The following is a 26,129-nucleotide window of genomic DNA, read 5'->3' as shown; positions in this document are numbered from 1 at the left end:
GCCAAATTATCATAGTAGACTTGTGATGGGACTCCTGTACTCTAGCTCCTTCCTACTCCAATCCATCCTCAGAGTACCTGCCCAAATAACCTTCCAAAAATCACTTCTGACTATGTTAGCCCCTGCTTCAAGAACTTTGAGTTACTCTCTATTGCTTTTAGGATGATATAACTTCCTGGTTTCTGACCTAGAGTCCGTTCCCAATTTGGCTCTAACCCTATTTCCAGTTTGCAGTGCCTTATTCACCTTCCCACTATTGATATTCCTACCAAACCATTCTATTTGCTGCTTCCCAAATTTAGCATTCTTCCCATCTTTCTGCACAAGGTGCATCCCATGCTTGTTGCTTAACCTACCTACACTCAAATTTCTTCACTTGTAAAAAAAAACAAAGGAGGTAAAATCAGATATGGAGACGCTTTCAGCTCTAAATCTCAGTGTATAAGCCTACAAGCTTTCCCTCCTCACTTCTATTATTTAGAAACCCTAACTTCCTGAAAGACTCAGCCTATGGACCATCTCCAACATGAATATTTGCTGATTACTCAAGGTAGCCTTTTTTTCCTTCTTCAAATTTCCAAGTATATGCTTCTCTATTTGCATATTATATAAACAAGTGTAGTGGATACTACTTGAGGTTAGAGACTATTTTGTATTTTGTCTTTATATTGCCAGCACCTAGGACAATATCTGGCACTTAGTGTTTCTTAATAAATTCTCACTAGAAAAGCTTTGTTTGGATAAGCGGCCATATAGTCATGCTCTTGGGACAAGAATATAAATTCAAAAACATGAAAGAGAAAATTTTTTACACAACTGAATTTATGGATAGACTTTGGGAGAAAGAGTTCTAGCCAACATACATAAGCAAAGTGTGCAGAACATAAAAGAGAGAAGAGTTGAAAACAAATGATAGGACAATAGAGAGAGAAATTAGAGAAAGAAAGAAAAAGAAAGAGAGAGTTAATGAGAAGAGATAGAGAAAGAGGTATAGGTAGAGACTGAGGTAGAGATGGAGATAGAGAAATAAAGATAGCGTGAGATAGCCATAGAGAAAATATTATTCTACTATAATCTAGAAAAGAAAGCAGAGAATAAAAAGGAAAGGATCATTAATAGAAACTTACGAAGTATAGGGCATTTAGAAAACTGAACAACCTTTCCCCCAAGTAAATGAATGACAGCATGGAATAAAATCTCTTCTGCCACCTACTGATCCAATTAATAGTCTCATATTTTATAATCAATTTTGGGATTATGAAAATTAAAGATAACCAATGAAAATATAGGACCACTAAGTAATAGTGTTTTTCACCTTAATCTTCTTAGCCACAGATGCCATTAAAGATTCTGAAATTTTCAATCAATGAAGTAGAATCATTAGGACAATGGGATCTACCTACCTAAATGGCAGTCTATCCTAATGGTTAGAATGGCAAGCCCTGTCCATGGGAAGACTTCAGGTTAAGTCCTTCCTCTGACACATATTAGATGTGTAACAATGCATGTCACTTATCCCTGCAGTACCATGAGACACTTGAGATTATAAATGACAGCTTAATGATCTATTGGCATTATTAGCAGGAGTTTCTACACAAGATTTTTCTAGGCCAATAAAAGCACAAGTTAGTTTCTGCTAACACTAATGATGATGACGATGAAAGCTCTGTATTTAACAATAGGGTTAGGACAAGAGTTAGATTGGTAATTTCACAAGAATAGATCATTCCTGGATAAAGAAACTCTGTCTACCAATGCAGATTGGCATCCTTGCTGCAAACTATAACCTTAGCGAGTTGCCTAGAGCCCCCAAAGGTTATGCCCAGGGTCATGCAGACAGTATATATCAGGGAGAATCTTGAAGCCAGTATTTCTTGGCTCTGAGGCCAGCTCTCCAGCCCCTATACTGTGCTCCCTGTAGCTATGGCTAGCCATCTTAATTCATCCCCTAATGAGCCATGGAATTGTCTTGGGTATTTATTTTCAAAGTTAAGAATGGAGTTTGACATTGTCATAAGGCACCCTGTAAGAACCTGGATCAAGTTATCCTATAGATTAAATCATATTCCCCATATATGCAGTCTTTTTCTAGTGTGCTCTAAGGGTTACAGCTATGCTCTGAAGAACCCAGAAAGGTAGATGTTATCAATTCCACTTGACAGATGATGGAACTTAAGTTTTGAGAAATTAAGAGGCTTACCAAGAGTTACAAGGATAATTAGTAAACAGGGAAGGATTTGAACTCAGGTTTACTGACTTTACATCTTGTATACCTTCTAATTTGCCACCATGCTTCTTACTGTGTCACAAAAAAAGCCAGTGACCTAGATAGATGTACAAAATCAGGTAAATAACTCCATTAGTCTTTTTCTCTGATTAAGGCTCAGGTTAATTACTTGTTAGGTCCTACAAACAGAAATATTCTAATTACATGAAATAAACATCTTCTAAAACTTTCTTGTGACCTAAATTCATTCTTACTTGCCTTGTAATGACTAGGGTGATTTTTCTAACAATTTTATAATAGCCTTAATTAATTTTTAATTGCCTAAATTGGAGAAATATTAATGCAATGCTTTTATAAAGACAAAGCAATCAGCAATATAATCAAGCCCTTAGAAATTCGTGTTAACATGCATTACAATCGCTCCCTGTCTACTAGCTACTTTCCTGCTACCCTCACTTGATCCTTCCATCCCTGCTAACTATTATCCTATATTCCTTTGATGGCTATGCTCTTCATGAAGGCTGTTTACAATTAGTGCCTCTAATTTCCTTTTTCTCATTCTCTTAACTCTTTGATGTCTTACTTCTGACCTCATCATTCAACCAAAACTGCTCTCTCCAAAGTTACCAGTGGTACCTTGGTTGCCCAATCTAATAGCCTTTTCTCGATCTTCATCTTTCTTGACCTTTCTGCATCCTTTGACATTGCTGACTTCCCCCTAGGCTTTCTTAACACTTCTTTTTCCTTGTTCTCCTTCTATCTGACCCCTTCTAATTCTCCTTTGCTGGATCTTCATCAACATGGTGCCCAATAGCTGTGTTGTCCCTCTGGTTTCTATCCTAGGCATTCTTCTTTTCTCAGTCTAATACTATTTCACTTGGTGATCTCATCAGCTCCCAATATTTCCGTTATCATTTCTATGCAGATGACTCAGAGCTACTTGTCCCATTCGAACCTGTCTGGACTTTAAGTGTCATATCTCCCATGTCCTGTAAGCACTTTAAACTCAACATATTCAAGAGTGAACTCATAATCTACGACTCTGGGCAGCTAGGTGGTGCAGTGAGTAGAGCACAGGCCCTGAAGTCAGGAGGGCCTGAGTTCAAATCAGGCCTCAGATACTTGACACACTTACTAGCTGTGTGACCTTGGGCAAGTCACTTAACCTCAATTGCCCTGCCTTCCCCCCTCCAAAAAACAAAAACAAAAAAAATCTACCCCTCCACAAACCTTCCCTCTTCCTAAGTTTCTTGCTACTATTTCACCACCCAAATAAATACCCAGGCGCACAACCTAGGTGTGATCATTGATTCCTCACTCTCTCTCACTCTCCATGTGCAATTTTTGCCATGAGCCGTCATGTCTACCTTCTTAACATGCCTCCTCTGACCCCTCAAACTCCCTATTATCTTACACCTGAATTTTTGAAACAGCCTGCTGATTGGTTTCCCTGCCTCATCTCTCCCCATTCCAATCTATACTTCAGTTAGTTACCAAATTTATATTCTTAAAACATATCTGATCATTTGACTCTCCCACAATTCAATAAACTCCAAGGGCTCCATATTACCTGATGGATCAAATATGAAATCTTCTGTTCGGTGTTTAAAGTTCTTCATAATCTTGCCTCTTCCTATCTTTCCAATCTTTTTGTACCTTACTCCTCTCCACATACTCTACATTTCAGTGACCTTCCTTGTTCATAAGCATCCTCTCAATTCCCAAATCTTGGCCACCACAAAAAGAGCTGCTATAAATATTTTTGGTCATATAAGTCTTTCCCTTTTCTTTGATCTCTTTGGGATGCAGATCTAGTAGACGTATTGCTGGGTCAAAAGGTATGCACAGTTTGATAGCCCTTTGGGCATAGCTCCTAATCGTTCTCCAGAATGGTTGGACCAGTTTACAGCTCCAACACTGCATTAGAGTACCTGTTTTTCCATATCTCCTCCAACATTTGTCATGTCTCTTTTCTATCATATTAATCAATCTGATGAGTGTGCGGTGGAACCTCAGAGACATTTAAATTTGTGTGTCTCTAATCAATAGTGATTTAGAGATTTTTCCCCCTGACTTGATAGCTTTGATTTATTCTTCTGAAAAACTGCCTATACATATCCTTTCACTATTTATCAACTTGAGAGTGACTAGAAGTTCTGAATTTTAAGAATGCCCTTTACCTTCAATAATGAAAATGACTTTTTATCACTAATTGTAAAGTTTAGTTTGTTCATGTCACCCCATCATGGCCCACCTATGCACATGTGCCATAAATATACACATGCACATACTGAGGCAACAGTTTTCTTGAACTTTAAGAGAACAAATGCCAGGAAAAGGTATCCATATTAACATCACAGTGCATACCAAAGCAAACAAGCAAATATTTAATTGTGAAGAAAATTAATTCTTGTAGGCATTTATTTGCCCAGTTAGACCAAATGTGAATATCCTCAGGAGGCAGCGTGGCATCACTGCAATGGTTTTGTATTTGGAGTCAGAGAGCATTGGTTCAAATCCTGGCTGTGTGATCTTGAACAAGTAATTTCACCTCCCTGGGTTTTAGTGTTAACATGTGCAAAATGGATGAGTTGAACTATGTGACTTTGCATATCCCTTGAAGCTTTAAATCTATTAGGTTGCTCTTTACTCTCAGTGAAGGAACTGTTTCTCTAAGGATACTCATATTTATTGGTCTTTTTATTTTATGAAATAAACTCATTTTAGATGTCTGTGCTTTGCACATAGAAGTGCTTAATATTTTTGAAGTAACCTGATAAATCAAATTGCTCACATAATGAAAAAAACATTTTACACTTAATTAATATGCCTTAGAGAGGCAGCTAAGCACAGGAGTAGGAGTACTGAAGCTGAAATTTGTGAGCCCTGGCTTCGCCACTTCTTTACACATTAACTTGCTCTGTGACTCTGGAAACATCATTTAAATTCTCTAAGCCTCATTCTCCTTATCTGTAAGAAAGAGGTCAAGAACAGCGCTTCTTCACAGGGCTGTTGTGAGGATCAAAGAGATAATGTGTATGTAAGGTAGTTTACAAATCTTAAAGAGGCTGTTAGTATTAATATTGCTATATTCTTACCAAAATTATAGAAGCTTATAATTTTATTAGGTCTTTGTAACAACCCCATTGTAGGAAGTACAAGTAACATTATTCACAATTTTTTTTCAGATGAGTAGTTCAAGATTTAGAAACATATAGTTGCATAAATGATAAGTCCGTAAAAGAAGAAGCCCCTGAATTTAGACTCTAAATCTAGTCCTTTTGTGACTACACAACCCTGGAAGTTTTTTTTTTTTAGATGTGAACAAGAAGATTAAAAGATGGCTAGGTAAATTCCAAGTCACAGAACCCTGGAGGCAGCACTGCTATTCATCCCCTGTGTTATCTTCAACAAGTCACTTAAGGTCTCTGGGCCTTAGGTTCATCTTCTGTAAAATGAAGGGATTGTATTTGGTGGGCTCTTAGCTCTCTTCCAGTTCTAAATCAATGAGCCTATGAATCATCGAATCTCTGATTTGGAAGGAAACTTGGTGGCTACCTACTCCATCCCCTATGTGAAAACCAGCTTATTTAAAAATAACTTGTAAAAATCATGGAAGGTCATAGATAGATATATTTTAAGGGCTAATAGGGAATTTTCTGAGGTACTATTTTCTCTGATATTTCTACTTGTGCATTCTGGAAATCCCACAGATAGTGATTCATTCATATTTTACATCCTCAAAGGAAGTCTATATAAGGGAAAGACAATTATAAAAAAGCTAGATGCCTTACCCTGGGCCATGAGTCTGCCCAAAAAGGGAACCAATGTCTAAGTCACTGGAATTTCCTGAACATTCATTAAAATTCACGTTTTGCCCATCATGACCAAGTATAGAGCTTAACCATTTCTTGGAAAGATAGCACTGAGCCCTTTACCACAGGGAAACATACTTTTAGATGTTAAAAAAATCATTACCCCAGAGTGAAAAAGTTAAATGCCATGTTGACATGAACTGTAAATTAATATTGAAATGGATTGTCTTTCTCTCCCCTATGGAACTCAATTTTTACGTATTCTCATAAAAGTTGTGTTAATGTCAAGAAGCCCTTATGTCTTTTCTTCTTATAAAACTTGAAATTACATCAGATGACTCTATTTGCTCACATGGGCAAATGTTATGTTCAGGAATAGAAAGTACCCTCCTTGAGAGCAGAGAACATTTTATCCTTGTATACACGGTGCCTAACACATGGCATTGCATTTAGTAGGCACTTCATATATGCATGTTTACCTGAATTGGACAAAAAGTTGGGACTCAGATCATGGCTTTCGAGCTAGAAGAGAGCTTAGAGATCATCTAATCTAACTCCTTCATTTTGTATGTGGGTAAACTGAGGCATAGAGAGGCCTAGGCATTTGCATACATGTAACAAACAGGATATACATAGTAAATCTTCAATTTGAACTTGGGTCCTCTGGCTCCAAGTTTAGTGTGCTTTCCATTGCACTTCTCCTTTCAACACTGAACTCAAAATGCATCTGATGGAACCTATTCTAGCAGCAATGGTGTAGGGTAATGCAATAAGGAATTTAACATGTTCCAGATTCTCAGAATACTTTAAAAATAGAAAAAAAAATGTTAAAATGAGAAAAAAATGACTTGAAGTATAAACACAGTGTGACTGCCTCTGACCTTTCATCATATTACAACAAAACAGAATTATGTCCATTTTTACAGATGCCATTTAATATTTGAGAAATTCAAAAGACTTTTTAAAATGTGATTTTCCTTGATTTTTCTTAAGATTCGCAGGTCTTCAATAAAATAATTTCCATCAATATACCAGAAAATACTAGCTTTGTAACTATAAAGAAGTCACTTGACCTCTTAGCACCCTCAGATAACTAAGGATGTATATTACAGAGGAGTCACCAATCTGCATGAGTGCAAGGAAATTCTAGACAGTTCCCCATATTAATAAAATCACAAATTGTGATCTTTTTTTTTGAGGGAGGAAGGTAGGCCATTTGGGGTTAAGTGACTTGTCCAAGGTCACACAGAGGTAAAGTGTCTGAGGGCAGATTTGAACTCAGGTCCTCCTGACTTGAGGGCAGGTGCTCTACTCACTGCACCACATAGCTGCCCCGATATAATATTTTTTTTAAAAGAACATTAAACTTTTATACATTTTGACCCTTTGGAGATTAATAGATCAAATTGGGAGTATATGAGAGACAGGAGAAGAAGTGTTGGATTTGGAAAAGAGTATCAGGGTTCACATTCTACCTCTTCCAGTTAATTAATGAGTGAGCTTGGGTAAGCTATTTAAACTCTCATTGCCTGGGAGGGTGGGAGGACGAGCAGAGCCAAGACGGCAGCTGGAAAGCAAGGACTTGCTTAAGCTCTCCCCCAGGTCCCTCCAAACACCTATAAAAATGGCTCTGAACAAATTCTAGAATTGCAGAACCCATGAAATAACAGAGGGAAGCAGGGCTAAAGCCCAGGACAGCATGGATGGTTGCTGGGAAGGGTCTATCGCATTGAGCTGGGAGTGGAGCTGAGCAGAGCCCAGAGTGGGCCATGCCAGGACCAACCAGACCAGGAGCCAGGTGGAACAGACCTAAGGGCCCTGAATCAGTGAGCTGTGGCAGTGTTACCAGACTTCTCAACCCATAAGCACCAAAGACAACAGAGAAGGTTGGTGGGAAAAGCTTCTGGGACAGAGTGAAAGGAGTTTAGGGGTGGCAGAGGTGGTGCAGCTCTGAGGCTCCATCCAGAGCTACAGCTGCAGTTGCTTCTGGTCCCAGGCCCACCTGGTGGGAGGAATTAATTAGTGAATTGGAGCGGGAGTGCAAAGCCTGCTTTGCCCTGCCTGGATCTGGGCTGCAATCCTGGTTGGAGGTTCTTGAGGGAGAAGGAGCACTGGTGTGGCAGAGCTTCCTGTACAGAAGTAGCTCTGAAAACAGTGGCATTGCCCCCTCAAGCTTGGTACAAATTACTCTCTACTCTACAAGCAGTCATACCCCGACAAAAAGCTCAAGGGTCAAGTACTTGGCTGGGAACATGAGCAGGCAGTGAAAACAGTCTCAGATTCAGACTCAGACTTTGGACTCTTTTTTTGGTGACAAAGAAGAACAAAACATACAGCCAGAAGAGGTCAACAAAGTCAAAGAGCCTACATCAAAAGCCTCCAAGAAAAATATGAATTGGTTTCAGGCCATGGAAGAGCTCAAAAAGGATTCAGAAAAACAAGTAAGAGAAGTAGAGGAAAAATTGGGAAGAGAAATAGGAGTGATGCAAGAAAATGATGAAAAACAAGTCAATGACTCGCTTAAGGAGACCCAAAAAATATTGAAGAAAATAACACCTTAAAAATAGACTAACTCAAATGGCAAAAGAGCTCCAAAAAGCCAATGAGGAGAAGAATGCCTTGAAAGGCAGAATTAGCCAAATGGAAAAGGAGGTCCAAAAGACCACTGAAGAAAATACTGCCTTAAAAATTAGATTGGAGTAAGTGGAAGCTAGTGACTTGATGAGAAATCAAGATATTATAAAATAGAACCAAAGGAATGAAAAACTGGGAGACAATGTGAAATATCTCATTGGAAAAACCACTGACCTGGAAAATAGATCCAGGAGAGATAATTTAAAGATTCTTGGACTACCTGAAAGCCATGATCAGAAAGAGCCTAAATATCATCTTTCAAGAAATTATCAAGGAAAACTGCCCTGATATTCTAGAGCCAGTGGGTAAAATAGAAATTGAAAGAAACCACCGATCACTTCCTGAAAAAGATCCCCAAAAGAAAACTCCTAGGTATATTGTCACCAAATTCCAGAGCTCCCAGATCAAGGAGAAAATACTGCAAATAGCCAGAAAGAAACAATTTGAGTAATGTGGAAACACAATCATAATAACACAAAATCTATCAGCTTCTACATTAAGGGACTGAAGGGTTTGGAATATTATATTCCTGAGGTCAGTGGAGCTAGGATTAAAACCAAGAATCACCTACCCAGCAAAACTGAGTATAACGCTCCAAGGCAAAACATATATTTTCAATAAAATAGAGGACTTTCAAGTTTTCTCAGTGAAAAGACCAGAGTTGAATAGAAAATTTGACTTTCAAACACAAGAATCAAGAGAAGCATGAAAAAGGAAACATGAAAGAGAAATCATAAGGGACTTAGTAAAGTTGAGCTGTTTTGTTTACATTTCTACATGGAAAGATGATGTGTGTAATTCATGAGACCTTTCTCAGTATTAGGGTAGTTGAAGGAAATATATATATATATATATATATATATATATATATATATATATATATATATATATATATATATATATATATATATATATGTATATATATATATATGTATATATATATATATATATACACACACACACACACACACATATATATACATATATATGTATAGATATAATACATATCTATATGTATATATATACACATATAGACAGAGAGCACAGGGTGAGTTGAATATGAAGGGATGGTATCTAAAAAAATCAAATTAAGGGATGAGAGAAGAATATATTGAGAGAGAGAGAAAGGGAGAAATAGAATGGGATAAATAGTCTCACATAGAAGTGGCAAGACAAAGCAGTTCTGCAGGAAGGGAAGAGGGGACAGGTGAGAAGGAATGAGTGAATCTTGCTCTCATCAGATTTGACTTGAGGAGGGAATAACATACACACTCAATTGGGTATCCTATCCCACAAGAAAGAAGGAGGAAGGGGATAAAAAGGGTGGATGATAGAAGAGAGGGCAGATAGGGGCAGGAGGTAATCAAAAGCAAATATGTTCAAAAATGGACAGGGTCAAGGGGGAAAATGAATAAAGGGGGACTGGATAGGAGGGAGCAAAATATAGTTAGTTTTTCACAACATGAGTTCTGGGTTTCACATAATGATATACATGTGACCTATGTTGAATTGTTTGCCTATTTAGGGAGGGTGGGTGGGGAGGGAAGAGGGGAGAAAATTTGGCGCTCAAAGTTTTAAAAGCAGATGTTCAAAAAGAAGTTCTTTTTGCATGCAACTGGGAAATAAGATATATAGGGAATGGGGCATAGAAATCTATCTTGCCCCAGAAGAAAGTAAGGGAAAAGGGGATTGGGTGGAGTGGGCTGACAGAAGGGAGAGCTGACTGGGGTATGGGGCAATCAGAATATATGCCATCTTGGAGTGAGGGGGAGGGTAGAAATGGGGAGAAATTTTGTAATTCAAAATCTCGTGGAAATCGATGCTGAAAACTAAAAATATTAAATAAATAATGAAATATAAATTAAAAAAAACCTCTCTTGCCCTGTTTCTTCTCTAAAATGAAGGAGTTGGCCCAGATAGCTTCAAAGCTCAACACCTGTGATATATTATATAACTCAACACCTCTGATCCATGCTTTTCGGTACTACTCCGTACATCCATGGAATGAAGTGAAATGGAGAATGTTCCAGTTTTGCAGTGAGAGAAACTTCTTTTATGTTTTTGTTCTGCTATTAACTACCTGGGTAACTTTGGGTAATACTCTCTCTTTGGGTCTCACTCAAATATTCACCTACAAATAAGAGAATTGGATGCAATAACCTCTAAGTTCCCTTTTAGCCCTAAATTGATGTTGTCATAAGATATTTACAACTTAAAAGCAGCGTATGGCTGAGAAGTCAGCTTTGAAACTCAAACCAGACTCTCCATTTCTTTGGTTTCTGCTGTGATTCTGGCATTTGCATATTAACTGAGTTCTCTCATCAAGGTTTGCCTTTGATTCATGTAATGCTTCAAATGGAATTTACAAATAGTCCATTTTCATTCTCCTGATTCCTAAAAGGAATTCATGTTGCTTGGTGAACCCAGCTAGGACCAGAGGGTGGTCCGTTGGATAGATTCCAATAGACTGTGAAGGCAAAAGCTATTTTTCAACTTTGGCTTTTATCTCTAGTACTTATCATTGTGTTTTAAATATAATGAATACTCTAGGGCAGGGGTCCTTAATTTGTTTCAAGGAACTGGTTTTTAAATTTTCATAATTGCATTTCAATAATTGCCTTCCTTTTTGTTCCTAACATTGTGCCTGATACACAGTCAGTACCTAGAAATCCATGATGATTGGTTGGTTTTATGCATTTGAATATAGTGTCCCACTGTGAACTGATCCAATGATTTTGAAGGGCAATCTGGAATTATACCTGAAGAGTTATTAAACTATGTTTCACCCATCAATACCACTATTATGTCAATTTCCAAAGAAGATTAGGGCAAAAGGAAAAGAACCTATATGTTCTAAAATGTTTATAAAGAGCTCTTTTGTGGTGGCAGAGAACTGGAAATCGCAGGGATACCCATCAATTGGGGAATGATTGAACAAGTGGTTGTATATGAGTGTGATGGAATACTACTGTGGCATAAGAAATGATGAGCTCAGTGATCTTAGAAAAAAATGGAAAGACTTTCATGAAACAATGAAGAGCAAAATGAGCAGAATGAAGAGAACCCTGTGTATACAGTAAAAGCAATATTGTTTAAGAATGGCTTTGAGTAAGTCATTTTGATTATTATAAATACCCAAATTAACTATAAAAGACATATGAAAAAGATGCTATCTGCAGCCGGAGAAAGAGGTGATGAATAGATGTATAGAATACACACATACATATGAATATATAGATACATATGTGTGTTTAAATATATACCTATTTCTACATAGAAAGTGTATGTTATATATATATATATATGTATATATATATATATATATATATATGCATATTTCTGTCTAATGGTAGCCATTAGGGCAAGGGTAGGGAGGGGGGAATGGGAAAAAAAGAAAAAAAATAAGTTTACATGATAACTTTACTGTACATTTAAAAGAAATCAGAAGTTGTACATAATAGATTTGCAGTTACATGTTCAATTATCTTTTTATGATACTGTGGTATGGAAATGCTTGTTTTATTCCATAAATTAAAAATTAAATAAATAAAAATATCACTCCAAAAAGGGGTTCAAAAGCTTTTCCAAACTTCTAAAGGGGTCTGTGGCATGAAAAGATCATGTACCCCTGTTCTAGGGAATATCTGTGGGTTGGAAAAGAGTGGTGGAAAATGAGAAGACCTGAGGGAGTAAAAATAGTAATGAATCAAACTGGAACTACTTGTTTAAAAGTACACAATATTTTGTTCTCCGTACACAATGTTTTATTTCCCATCTCCCTAACTTTACACAAAGCTATGGCTGAAATGTGCTTTTAAAGTCCTTCACAAGTTGGCCTCAACCAATGTTCAAACTTCATTATATGTTCCTCCCCTTCCAGCAAACTACAGTTTAGCCAAAATGACTTTCTGACTTTTCCTTACACTTGACTGTCCATCTCTGAGGCTTTGTATAGGCTTTCCCCCATGCCTGGAATGCATAACCTCCTCACTACCAATTCTTAGAATCCCTTTGTTACCTGTAAAACTCTGCTCAGGTATCATCTTCTAGGTTAAATGTTGCCTGCTTGCCTATTTCTAGTGACCTTCCACCAACCTCCAAAATTTAACTTGTATTTTTAAAATTTATTTCTGTATATCGTGTCTTGTCTTCAAGAAGAGGATGTAAACTCCTTGAGGAAAAGCACTATTTGCTATCATCTTTGTATGCTCATACCATCGATAGTTCCTGATCCATTAAAAAGTACTTAATAAATGCTTATTGATTCACCAGTCTATTGATTGGAACCCCAAGCTTCCTTCAAGAAACAAAAGTCACTGTGCTCTTCAGCTACCACAGAATGAAAATGAACTTGGGGTTTCCTATCAAGCTACCTGTGCCATTCTGGTGAATGAGGACAGTCAGAAGACATGGTATCTGAACTAGTTATGGGACTATAGATCCCTAAGCTTTGGTTTGCTCATTTATAAAGTGGAAAGAAATATTCTCAGACTAGAGTTCAGCTCTCATATTGCCTTTTATGTGAGCAAGGCCTGACTTTACATCCCACAGTTGCCACTGACCTCCATCACCAAAATTATTATGTGTTTCTGCATCTACAGCATCTATTCATCTGTGTACTAGTTAACCCTTCTTATCCTATCCCCTCCCCCCCAAAAAATGTAAACTCCATGAGGGTTAAGTCATTTTTGCCTTTGTCTTTGCATCCCTACTGCCTATTAAGTTGCCACTTGTTAAATGTTTATTGAATGAATGGAATCACAGATATGTTACAGAAAAATTAAATAATGTTTTCTTTATTCACCTTAAAATACAACTCAACATACATTTATAAATTGTTTGCTATATGTCATGCAGTACTCTAGGTTCTGGCAAAACAAAATAAGTGAATCCTTGCTCCCCAGAAACTTACATTCTACCAGGATAGAAGAGAAGGATAAAACAAAATGTTTACACACACAGACACACACACACACACACACACACGCAGACACACACACACACCACAGAGTCTACATAAAACAAGTACAAAGTTGTGGTTTCTTCTGGGGGAATCAGGAAAAAAACCTCTAATGAAGCTAGTTTTTGAGTTTATCTTTGAAAGCTCTAAGGGCAACATTATGAGCAGAAAAGGAGTGGGCAGCTTTCAGAGATTTCATTTCATTCACAGAACTGCATTTGCTCATCTGGGCCAGAACACTCACAAACATCAGAACTGGTTTGATAAAAATGTTGGGAAAATTCAGAAACTAGTAAATGAAAAACAAGAACTACACAGACTTTACTACAAGCACATTTCACCCATCACTAAGAATGTAGCATTTAACTCTATCAAAAGTAAAGTGCAAGTGAAGCTTAGAGAGATGCAGAACTCTTGGCTCAGTAAGAAGGCAGATGAGATTCAACTTTATGCCGATAGTAACAATCCAAAGTACTTCTATGATGTCCTGAAGGCTCTTTATGGGCTAAAGACCTTTGGAGCATCTCATAAGCATGCCTCCAGGGAAATAGGTTGTACTGTGACAAATATGGTGGGGGAGGGCACATTCTCTCTTAATCATTGCTGGCAAACTTCTTTCCAGAGTCCTTCTTAATAGGCTGATTGTTAATACGTTGATCCATCCTAGAAGATGGTCACCTACCTGAGTGTCAGTGTGGCTTCAGAAAGGGCCAAAGAAAAGTCAACATGTTATTTGCTGCCCCACAATTCCAGGAGAAGTGCCAGGAGTCTGTACATGTTTGTAGATCTGTCCAAGGCATTTGATGCTGTCGGTCATGAGGACTTGCGGAAGATCATGGTCAAATTTGTTTGCACGAAGAAGCTCATCAATATTATACTCCAGTTCCACGATCACATGCTTGCAGAGATGCTGGACAACATTCTCATGCTCTCCCAGTCTCCAGTGAAAGAAAGCAGGATCGTGGGCTTGCTCATATGCTTTTTAACTTGATGTTTTCAGCAATGTTGTCAGATACCTTCAATGAGGATGAAAATGGCGTGAAGGTGAGCTCCCTCACTGACAGTAAATTATTTAACTTGAAAAGGCTAAAAGTCAGCAGAAAATTGGAGGGAGAGTTAGTGCATGATTCTTTTGCTCACAGATGATTGTGCATTCAATGCAGCCTCTGAGGCTGAAGTGCAACAGAACATGGCTTGATTCTCTGCCACTTGTGCTAATTTTGACCTGCAAATGAACACCAAGAAAACAGAGGTTCTCCACCAGCTACCACCACACCATCCACAAATTGGCTACAGAAAATGCAGAAATTTTGAATTCTGTAGATAATTTCACTTACCTTGACAGTATACTTTCCAGGAGTGTACACATAGATAATTAGGTTGATGCACACGTTGCCAAAGCTAGCTCAGTATTTGGGAAGCTCCAAAGTAGTGGGTGAGAAGAGGTGTCAGGCTGCCTACCAAACTGAAGGTCTGTAGAGCTACTGTGCTAACCTCATTGTTGTATGACTATGAAACATGGGCCATCTCCCAGCGACATCCCAGGAAATTGAATTCCTTCCATTTAAATTGTCTTAGGAATATTTGGAAGATCACCTGGCGAGGTGAGGTATCTGACATTGAGGTCCTCTGTCATGCTGAACTGCCAAGCATACAAACTCTTCTGCAGAGAGTGCAACTCTGCTGGGCTGACTACATTGTTTAAAACATACATTTGCCTAAAAGAATATTTTACAGAGAACTCACATAAGGCAAGCACTCACATGGAGGTCAGAAGAAGTGATACAAGGACACTCTTAGTCTCTCTGAAGAACTTTAGGATTGATCATGAGGCATAGGACATACTGGCTCAGGACCAACACACTGTGCACACATCCAAGCTTCTGTGCTCTATAAGCAAAGCACAATTGCAGAAATTCAAGAGAAATGTGAGATGCACGAATTTAGAGACATCTCCACCCCTGATATCCAAATGCACTATTTGTGCCCACCTGTGGTAGTACCTTCTGAGCTGGTATTGGTCTGATCAGCCACAGTCAGACACACTGTGCTTTGACCCTAGCATTGTGATGTTATCTTGGTCATCTTAGAGTACTAAGGACAAAAACAACCAGGGCAACAAAGGACTGACATGAGGAGAGAGTGCATTCCAGGCTGGGAGGCTAGAAGCTATTAAGGGTAGAGACAGAATTTTGCATATGAGTAACAGCAAGTAAGATAGTTTGAGTGGAAGAGATGGTCTGGAAAGAGAAATTAGATCCAGATGGTGAAGGGTTTTAAAAATTTCAAACAAAAATTCTTGCATGTTATTCTTGGGGTATTAAGGGGTAAAGGAAGCTCCTGAGCAATAGTGATATAATAAGACTCATGTAATTAGAGACATCAATATGGTGGCTACGTGGGGAATAACCTAGAGGCAGGGAGACAAGGGAGGAGACTATTACAGTAATCTGAGAGGGGAAAAGGGCCTGAATTAGGGAGAACAGTGCCTATGAGAGTGAAGAGAAAGGGAGGTATGGAAGCCATGTTGTGAAGAATTGGTAGGAGTTGGCAACTGACTGGATGAACACTATCATGACCCAATAGGTATCAGGAAAGGACAGAGATAATTAAGAAATTTCTGGTGGCCTTTGCAGATCCTTTGATGCTAATTATCCCACTAACATTTCTGCTTCCATTTTAGTCATTTAGGCAGTGTAGGGAAAAATACAGATTTCTGCTGTTAAAAATTAATGGGTTCACCTACTCACCTGCTCTATAGAGGCCATTATTTAATCATTTTCTCTTAATGTTGTTCACTAAAGAGTGAGTTGCAGAAAAGTCACTATGCTAGGGAGATGTTGTAAGAGGGTAAGTGGTTGCCTGGGTCTAGGCTTTCATTTAGAAATATAATTTTACCAACTTAAGTTGATTATCTTCAGAGTTTTTGACATTAACTTTTTTGGAGTAACTTTGGTGTGCAGTTTGGTACCTTCCCTTTTCACTGCCTGACAAGCATAATACACCATAAGAAGCTTGTCCCACAGTCTGTGAAATCCATTCTTCTTGTGTGACCTTTATCAGATATTAATGACTACTGTCAAGAGTGCTGGAGCAAACTTGGATTATGATGAAGTCGAATCTCTATGCAAAACAGTGCTCTTTTAGAAAACTTGATTTACTCACACATCAGATTGTCAGTCTTGTCATCTCAGGAATTCCTTTTTCATTGTCTTTTCCTAATTGGATGGAAGGTGAAGCCTTTGTTACCAGTTGGTGAGTGATAATAATTTCAATAGTCCAATTGATCTGAAAGTGGTACTATGGTGTAGCTGATGAAGGGTTCAACTTGGAGTCTGTAACAACACTGTTGCTAGCAGCCGCTGTGGAGGTGAAAGACTGACAGAAGACCAACAACAGGAGGGCTACTAACACAGGTCTTTTGATCTGCTTTTCTTAGGAAAGCAACTTTAAGGGTTTAACATTCTTACTCTAATTAAATATACATATACCATTCAATTAGTTCAGCAGAAAAAGTCAGCACCTGGAATTTCAGAACAAATACAAACAGAAATTACAGACAGAGAAAATATAAACAGAGCAAATAACACAAATTAACAGACAGGCTTCTAGCTGTCTGATCAAAGCTATATATACAGAGTTACCAGAAAGAAAGGCACCAGCATCTGGGTTTTCAAAGCCAAGGGGGCTGCTTCAGTGGCTACCCAGAGTCTCCTCACCAACACTCTTTCAATGAGTGTGTCCCCAAAGGCAAAATGCTAACCTCTGAGTTTATATACACTTTTTCAAGATCAAAGGGCATCACAACCATGCGACTGAAACCCACGTACACTAGGCCTTCCCTTGACATAAGCAGATCATCAAAGACTCCCAATTCAACTAAAGATTCCTTAGTGCTGAGAAGAACTCCAAAACAAAGACAACAAAAAGTCCACTTTGCTTGCCATTACATTTGAAAAGCAAAAACTCATCAAAGGTACTTGATTATCTCAGCATTCAAAAAGAGAAAACAGTAAAAAAAAAAAAAAAAAGTCACACGTTGATTACCATAACAGAGTCAGGAAGACTTGTTTTCAAATTCCACCTCTCATACTATCTACATGACTCTGGGTAAGTCATGTAACCTTTATGAGCCTCAGTTTCCGCACTTGTAAAAGTTAAGAATTTTGACTCAATACCTGCTGATTTTCCTCCCAGCTTTCAATGTATCATCATCTTATTTATGGATATTTCTTGTAAGTTTATCACTGAGGGGAGGTGGGAAAGATTGAAAATCCTGCCTTTGAGGGAGTCAGTCAACACAAACTGGGACTTCTATCTGGATATCTTAAAACATAAACCATGATCAAACTTTGACTTTTTATTTACATTAGAACTTTTACTAAAGTCCTCCTTTGAGGTTTCATGGTCGTCTAGAAGTGACTATGAGTGCTTAAATCTAGGCCAATGGAGAAGAAGCTCTAGCAGATCTAGAAAGGCCAAAAAGATATTCAGTATGGCTCCCAGGGTCAAACCATGAGGCTGTCCTCTGAGGACTAGATTAACTAACGTACCAGTGCTCATCGCTAGTAGGTGATGTATTCTTTGATGACCATAACCACTCACAGAGAGAGACAACTAAAACCTGGCGGGATTTCAACAGGTCATTAGAGGGAATACCCATGCTGCAAAGATCACTGATTCTTGAAACAAGTGTTGATTTAGTAATGAGTGGGTTCCCCCTTACTTGAGAATTTGATCTGTAAACCTGGTCTCTCATAACCTGAGAAAAACAAAGTCCAGGACATCAAATCAGTTATAGATTTCCCCCCATCCCTTTACCTTGATGTTTGACAGATCTGTGATCTCATGTATTTGGGCAGTTTCTTCAAGGATGCGGGTTGTAGCCATTCTATGGTTGCTCATTCTAACCCTTTTCTAGGCCCTCTCAAAAGCCTACCACAGGGCCTCCACTCAATATATGGAGGCCTTCCTCTAGGATAGGGGATACTTACCTGGGATCCATGAACTTTTCTTTTAAATTATTAACTGTTTTTAATAAAACTGATTTCCTTTGTAATCCTACAGATTTTCTAATGAATTTCAGCCCATTGTTTCAAAAAGGCAACCAAAGCCTTTGTGAGACTGACTGCCCAAAGGTTTGTCCATGACATATATGCTAGAAAAAGAAAGCAAGCTCTGTTCTAGGTCTGTTGTCATGGCCTAGATAGCAGTGGGACACATGGGATTGTCATCAGTTTTCCTTTATTCTTGCCAAGTGACTAGCCCACTTCCTTTTCTTGTCCTACACACTTCTGATGACATCCTTGACCCCCTCTCTCCTGAGAATGTCTTGGTCAGGAATGGATTATAGCTTGTATGTCCATGTGCTTTGCCATTTCTCCCCCAATGACCTTTAACTTTCTCTATTAAAGATCTCAGTATTCCATCACTTTGAGCCATTCAGCGTCTTGATCTAATCTCACAAAAGGACCAAACTACCATTATCCCTTCTCTGATCATTTGCATGTAGACTATAACTTGAGATTCTACTGTTCTAAGTTGTATTTCCTCCATTAATGGCTTTTCATTTCAAATTCATAAACTGCATATTATATTGCTAACTATATGGTGTTATGCTAATGTGGTGCACTTGGCAATAATAATGATACCTGGCATTTATATAACATTGTGAATTTGGCAAAGCTCTTTATATATAATACCTTATTTGAGTCTCAAAGCAACCCTCTAATGTGGGCACTACAGGTATGGATATAACCATCTCATAAATAAGGAAACTGAGGTAAAGAAAGCTGTCAAGACAGCACAGGTCACACAAGAAGGGTCAAAAGTAAAAGAAAATATAGTGGTATAACGTAAGCCACTTGAAGGGATTCTTGTCTTTGTAACCCTGGTGCTTAGGTCAACACCTGTCACGTAATAAGGGCTTAATAAAATGCTTGTCCAGCTAGGTGGTAAAGTGTGAAGAACATTGGCCATGGTGTCAGGAAGAACTGCATTCAAATCCTGCCTTAGATACTTACTAGCTGCAAGATCCAGGGCAAGTCCCTCACCATCTGTCTGCCTCCATTTCCTCATTTATAAAATGAGGATAATAATTGTGTTTGCCTCTCAGGATTGTTGTGAGGGGGAAAAAGGTAATAATATCTCTAATGCCCTTTGCAAACCTGACAACACTAAAGAAATCCTAGCCATGATCCATTTTGTTGAGCCAAAAACAAAGATAAAAAATAATTGTAGTAAAATGAATGAAATTCTTTTTAAAATGACATAATTAAGCAGTGGTGGTAACAACAGCATGAGGCTGTGAAATGGGGGCTGGATTCCTAGGCTGAACTGTGGGAATTAGGGGATCAAGTTCATTTCCCACTCTTTCCTCAGGTATAAAGTAAGAAAATTGGACTAGCCAGGAGGGGCTTTACAGGACATAGCCTCAGAGATTTAGAGTTCAAAAGGATATTAAAGGCCATCTAGTCCAAACTCTTCATTTTACCATTGAATAAACTGAGGCAGTATTTGCCCAAGGTTCCAGAGGTTGTAAGTGGCAAATGAGAACCCAGGTACATAACTGTAGAGACGTGATTTATCCCACCACCATACCACCCTGATCATTCAGGCTTCCCTAGCTTTAGTCCTCTGCAGATCTAGAAAATCTTCCTAAACCTACACTCCCCCATGAGTACTTTAAAATCAAAAATACATTAAAAGCAATACAGATCCAGATGCCAAAACAAGACAAAGCTGGCCATTTATGAGTCTTGCTTCATAGATTTTAAATGAGATTCAAAACCTCCATCTCAGAGCCCTTACCTAAGGAGGCATATGTGCATATTTAAAACAGAACTGCTTATAATTCATAGGAGAAAGTAAGCCTTCCATTTTTAATTGTGCATGACTCTAGTGTGTATGACTGGTAGGCGTATGAATTTTTATTTGTAAATTTATGTTCTCTGATGGCAGAATGAAAAGGCACTGTGAAAAATTATGAAGAAAAGAGTTCATGTTTCTGTATAAAAATGACTCATGTTAGGCCTCAGTGTTTGTTTACAAGATGCTGTCATTAAAGGAGACATGTTAAATAAAGCCACTGGCCTGATTTTAATTGAAAAGTAAATAAATCCAATGAGGTAAAGGCAGTAATTGTGGGATCATAAAGAATTAGACAAATAAGGAGATATGAAAAAGGCATTGGGTACGGGGGACATGGGTCCAAATTTAAATTGTGGGCAAGTAATTCCTCCCTCAGTATCCTCCTTAATCTAGATGACCCCTGTTCCAGTTCTGAACCTACGATCTCTGATGTTCTCTTTTCTCCTCTCTGAATCTCAGTTTTCCTTTCTGTACAGTGAGATGATTGGATTAGATGGCCTCCATGTTCTATGCCTACTCTAAGCCTATGATACGTGGTACTGAGTAAATCCTTTGCCCTCTCTAAACCTCAGTCTCCTGATCTGTAAAGTGAAAGGTTTGTGCCAGTTTACCTATAAAACCCCTTTCCACTTGGAAATCTGATTCATGATTTGCGTCAAGTCCCCGTTCCTCTCTAATCTTCAGTCTCTTCTTCTTCTGTGAGTTAAGCTAGGTGGCCTCTACGTTCCCTGCAAAGTCTGGCATTCAGGAGGTGGAGTTACCTACCGAAAACTAAAGTGAATCAGCCCAAAATATCCAAACAAATGTGACTTAATAAGCCACGGACTAGCTGCTCGAGTGACTAGTTTGAGTCTTTATGCCTTGATTGCCTGTATTCTCCGAGATTTCATCTGGCCCACCCCGGATGATTTCAGGGAAGACATCTATGATCACCAGAAGTACAGAGTTTGCAGGCAATTTCTGAATGAGTATAGAGCTGACTCCATGTTGGCTTGTTCGAATATAGGGAAGATCTTAAATAGATACAATCTGAATTTCGATGCATTTTATTTATCATTTCACACATCATTACATTTAAAAAAAAATAGTTAGAGTATTCTGTCCCCTTTGGTGCCAATGATATGAGTTGGTGATTTGGGGCAGGACTGCATAGATGCCCGAAACATTTTACTGGGCTCCACATAGTTTCCATTGTTTCTTCCAATTAAAATACAGCGAACAAGTGCAGGATATCTGTTGCTACTAAGCACAGTGCTCTCCTGGGAAAGGCAGTGTGGGGCAGTGGACAGAGCACTGCTCTTGGAATCTGCAGAGACTCAACCTCTAATGTTACCTCCAAATTCAACTAGCCATTTTAACTATGCTGAGCCTCAGGCCCTCTATAAAATGTGAATCATGGTATCCTAGATTGGGAGTTAGAAAGGATCTGTGAGACTATCTCAATTTTAAATGTTAATTTCATTTTCGTGAGAACTCCCTGGCTCAGTGATGCTCATGACCCATCCCAACCTTGTGAGGTTAGGGAGATGCTTGAGCATCATGGAGGTAAAGTGACTTGGCCACAATTCCACGGTGTCAGAGTTAAGGCTTAGGTCGGATCTTCCTCACTTCAGACCCAGCAGCGCTCTTTCTACAACCCCATGGGACCAACGCTCTCAGTATTACTTTGAACAAATGACTTCTGGAAGAAGAAACCTGGCCTAAAGTTAATATACATGAAGGTTATTTAAAAAAAAACTATATAACTATAGCTTTTAAATCAATTCAAATTTTTTTCAGTTTCAAATCTTTCTCCTTCCAGCCTCCCTCCCCCCCACCCATTGAGAAAGCAAGAAAAATAAGAAAAATAATTACAAATACGGAGAGCCAATTCAAACACATTTCTGCATTGGCCATAGCCCCCCCCCACCCAGTATCCCAGGGACAGAGGCCGGGGCAGGGGGGGACCAAGAATGTGCCTTCAGTCCGTAGGAGGAATAGTTGAAAGAATCAGAGATGTTCAACCCAGAGAAGATTTGGGAGGACCAGGATAGCTTTCTTCATGAATTTGAATGGTTTTCAAATGAAAAAAAAAAAAAACAGCCATATGCTACTTGGTTCCAGAAGGTGGATCTAGAGGCAACAAGTGGGAGTTACAAAGAGACAGATTTAGGATCAATGTAAGTAGAAACTTTTTTAACAGTTGGTGCTAAGGAAAGCTAAAACAGTGCTGCTTGTGGGGAGGGGGATAGTGAGCTATATTTTCATGAAAATCTTCAAAGAAAGTGTGGAATGACCAACTTGGGAGGATATTGTAGGGTCATTATTCGGTCAGGTATGGTTAGGATTAGTCTTTGGGAAACCTTCCAGGTCTAAGATTCTGTCACACACACACACACACACACACACACACACACACACACACACACACACACCACAATCCATGTCTATTCCACAGAAACCAATGGAATGAAGAACAACCAATATGGATCTTTTGTTTCTATAATCAAAAGAGGTCAGAGTCAGTAAGAACCAGTTTGCCAAAGAAGACAGTGCAAATAAGTGAATCAGCTGAAAACTTATTGATTTAAACACCATGTAGACAATCAAGGAAAAATACACATTTTCTAGGCATTAATCTGAAACAGTAAAGAGAGTTTTTTTTCCTCTATGCCAACAAAATCATAGCTCCAATCTAAAAATAAATAAGTACATAATTAAGAAGATAGAAGATAGGTAGATGGATAGATAGATAGATAGATAGATAGATAGATAGATAGATAGATATAAAATCAGATTTAGAAAAACAAAGAAGGAGGCAATGGAAAAGATGTTGGAATGAGAATGGTAAGAACTGTTTTAGGTTTCAACTCTGTCATTTAACAGGTATAACACCTGAGGTGACTTAACATCTCTCAGCCTTGGTTTTCTCATCAATTTAATGGGAGGGGGACGGAGGGAAATAACCTTGTTCTTCCTAATCATGAGATTGTTGAGATATGTCCTTCATACATTGTAAAGCACTAAAAGAAAGAAATGACTGTCAATGAAACATTAAAAGATACTCAGAGTATTTCAGTAGGGGACACACAAGCAAGGCAATATACTTTAGTATTAACTTTAATATATACTTTTTAAAAGCTATCCAATAATAGAGCTTCATGGTGTCTTCTGCCATCCCTCCCCCTTTGTTCCTCTTCTTTATTCTAGAGAATTTTTATGTTTGTTGATGTTTGTCAAGTTCATAACAAAGAAAATTTAAATTTACAGAATCACCAAATGCTATTACTGAAAACTATTACTGAGAAAATGCAAAGGTAGTGTGACTTTCATTCAATTAGGTATGCCCAATTACATAGCACTGTAAGGGATCTCAGAAATCCTCTGGTCCAAACATCATTTTACGGAGGCCCAGAGAATAAACCAGAGGTAAACCTTTGGCAGTTAAGCCAGCTCACTGCATGGTGCAGGTGAGACATTTAGGCTTGTTGAACCGATTCACCTGGCTAGCACAGGTACATAAGTTAGAGAGTCTGGATGCTATGGTATACTATACATTGCACCACTAAAGGAAATTAATCATTTATCCAAAGTATAAATGCCATTTTTCTTATTCAGTTTTTCTTCTGCTTTTCTTTGTAGGCAACTGATAAAGACACCGGTAATTATAGCGCCATGGCGTATAGACTTATCATACCTCCAATTAAAGAAGGAAAGGAAGGATTTGTGGTGGAGACATATACAGGTCTTATAAAAACTGCCATGCTGTTCAAGAACATGAGGAGGTCCTACTTCAAGTTCCAGGTTGTTGCAACGGATGATTATGGGAAAGGGCTAAGTGGCAAAGCTGATGTCCTGGTAAGTAGAAAGGACTTTGGAGAAATTATGGTGGAGGAAGGGTTTGGGAGAGAGAGGAGTGGATATGGCAATGAAGGTAAGAAAGATATACCATGGAAAAATAGCACTAGAAACATCTCAGTTCAAACAAGAAATCAAGAATATCTCAGAAATTCTTTAGAAATCCTAAACATGATTCTGCCTTCAATCAGGACCTTCATTAATAGGGGACTGAAAAACTTGAAGAGCTCTGCTTCAGATCATTTTGATGATGCAGCCTAGTTTGCTATTTTTTAAATGACTTGGTTCTTTTGGGGAATATGTGTCATTTTTTTATTCCTTTCATGGATAATATCATGTTTTAATATTTAATTTACTAGTGAGTTAAAATGAAAGTGGATTTCTCTATAGTTGGGCAGCAAAAATTAAAACAGTGAAAATCACTCTATGATCCATCAAACCAAAGGATGTCATCTCAATGATGTCCGTATTTCATCCAAGACCCGAGAACTACTAACCATTCACAGTGCCCACCCAAAATATGGTAGATCTTCCTTGCTTTCTCTCAATATCTTGAGGAGGAGACTGTTTTATTATTAGACATGTTATCATTATCGGTAAATCAAGGTTCAAAGGTAAAGAAACAGGGAACAGAATGTGTTGTGAAGAGCAGAAAGCTCAGATGGGCTCAGCGATAGAAGGTGTGAAGGGAGTAATGTATGATAAGCCCAGAAAGGTTACCTGAGACAGACTTCAGAGTACTTAAAAACTAGAAAGATTGGAATTTAAGAATATCTAGAACAAGATGCAGCAGTAAGGAAAAGAACATACGATAGGATTAAAATGTTACTACAAAGAGAAATTGCAATAACATTTTTTTGCATCAGTTGGCACGCCTCGTCACTAAACCCAAAACAAGTTAGTCTTAGTTTACACATCTGTAAAATGAGGATAATAATGGCACCTGGCTCCCATTGCTGCCAAAGATAAACTGAGGTATTTTAAGCACTTTGAAAACATTAAAACACTGCATTCTTGCTCGTTATTTTTCCTTTTTTTTACATTAATACATGTTTATGGAATAAAACAAACATTTTCATAGCATAATATTAAAACTGTATAAATGTTAGGAATTATTTTTGCTGCTATAAATGAGGAAACTGAGTCTCAGATAGGTTATGTGACTTGCCCATCATCAAAACAGGTGCTGGGTATCATTGGCAGGCTTTGAATCCAGGTCCTCTGAATCAAAAGGTCTTGCTCACTCTTCTGTACCACACTGTCTCCCTAGTTCTTTTGTCCTGATAAAAGTGACAGCTTGGTGTAGTGTTTAGGGCTTACCTTTGTGTCAGGAAGATGGGTTCAAATCCCTTCTGTGACACTTACTAGCTATGGAGCCATGGATGAGTCACTTAGCTTCTCTGAGACTTGATTTCCTTAAGCATCAAACAATCATAACAATGTATGTAGTGGTATACCTATCTCAAGGGGTTATTTTGAGGATCAGGTGGGAAATTTCCTATAAATAACTTTGCAAACTTTGGAGCAATGTATGTCCATATAAGTTGTTATTACACATGCAAAGATCCTCAGTCCACCCAGTTTCATGGAAAATTGGTAAATAATGAATGAATAAATGAATGGGTGAATGAACAGATGGAGGAGAAAAATCACCACTGTGAATATGCATATGGATACCCTTAACTCTGCATACACATAGCACCAATAGAAACAGACAAATGGACCATTACTGTGCCCCTAGACAAGGTCATGATGACCTGGGACGTGGGAAACATGATGTAGATTT

At 38.3% G+C, this 26,129-nt stretch overlaps 1 protein-coding gene across 1 annotated transcript in view; it reads left to right on the top strand.

Annotated features, from left to right (window-relative positions):
- The window catches only part of PCDH15 (protocadherin related 15), a 1,035,697-nt gene that overhangs the window by 937,352 nt on the left and 72,216 nt on the right, over positions 1 to 26,129 (top strand). The window contains exon 26 of the mRNA XM_036735025.1: positions 24,128 to 24,343. Coding sequence (XP_036590920.1) covers positions 24,128 to 24,343 — 216 coding nt within the window. The remainder of the gene's footprint in view (positions 1 to 24,127; positions 24,344 to 26,129) is intronic.

The sequence above is a fragment of the Trichosurus vulpecula genome, chromosome 8 (genome assembly GCF_011100635.1).
Source record: "Trichosurus vulpecula isolate mTriVul1 chromosome 8, mTriVul1.pri, whole genome shotgun sequence".
Lineage (NCBI taxonomy): Eukaryota > Metazoa > Chordata > Mammalia > Diprotodontia > Phalangeridae > Trichosurus > Trichosurus vulpecula.
The sequence above is the reverse complement of the archived record's forward strand: the minus strand, read 5'-3'. Positions and strand labels throughout refer to the sequence as shown.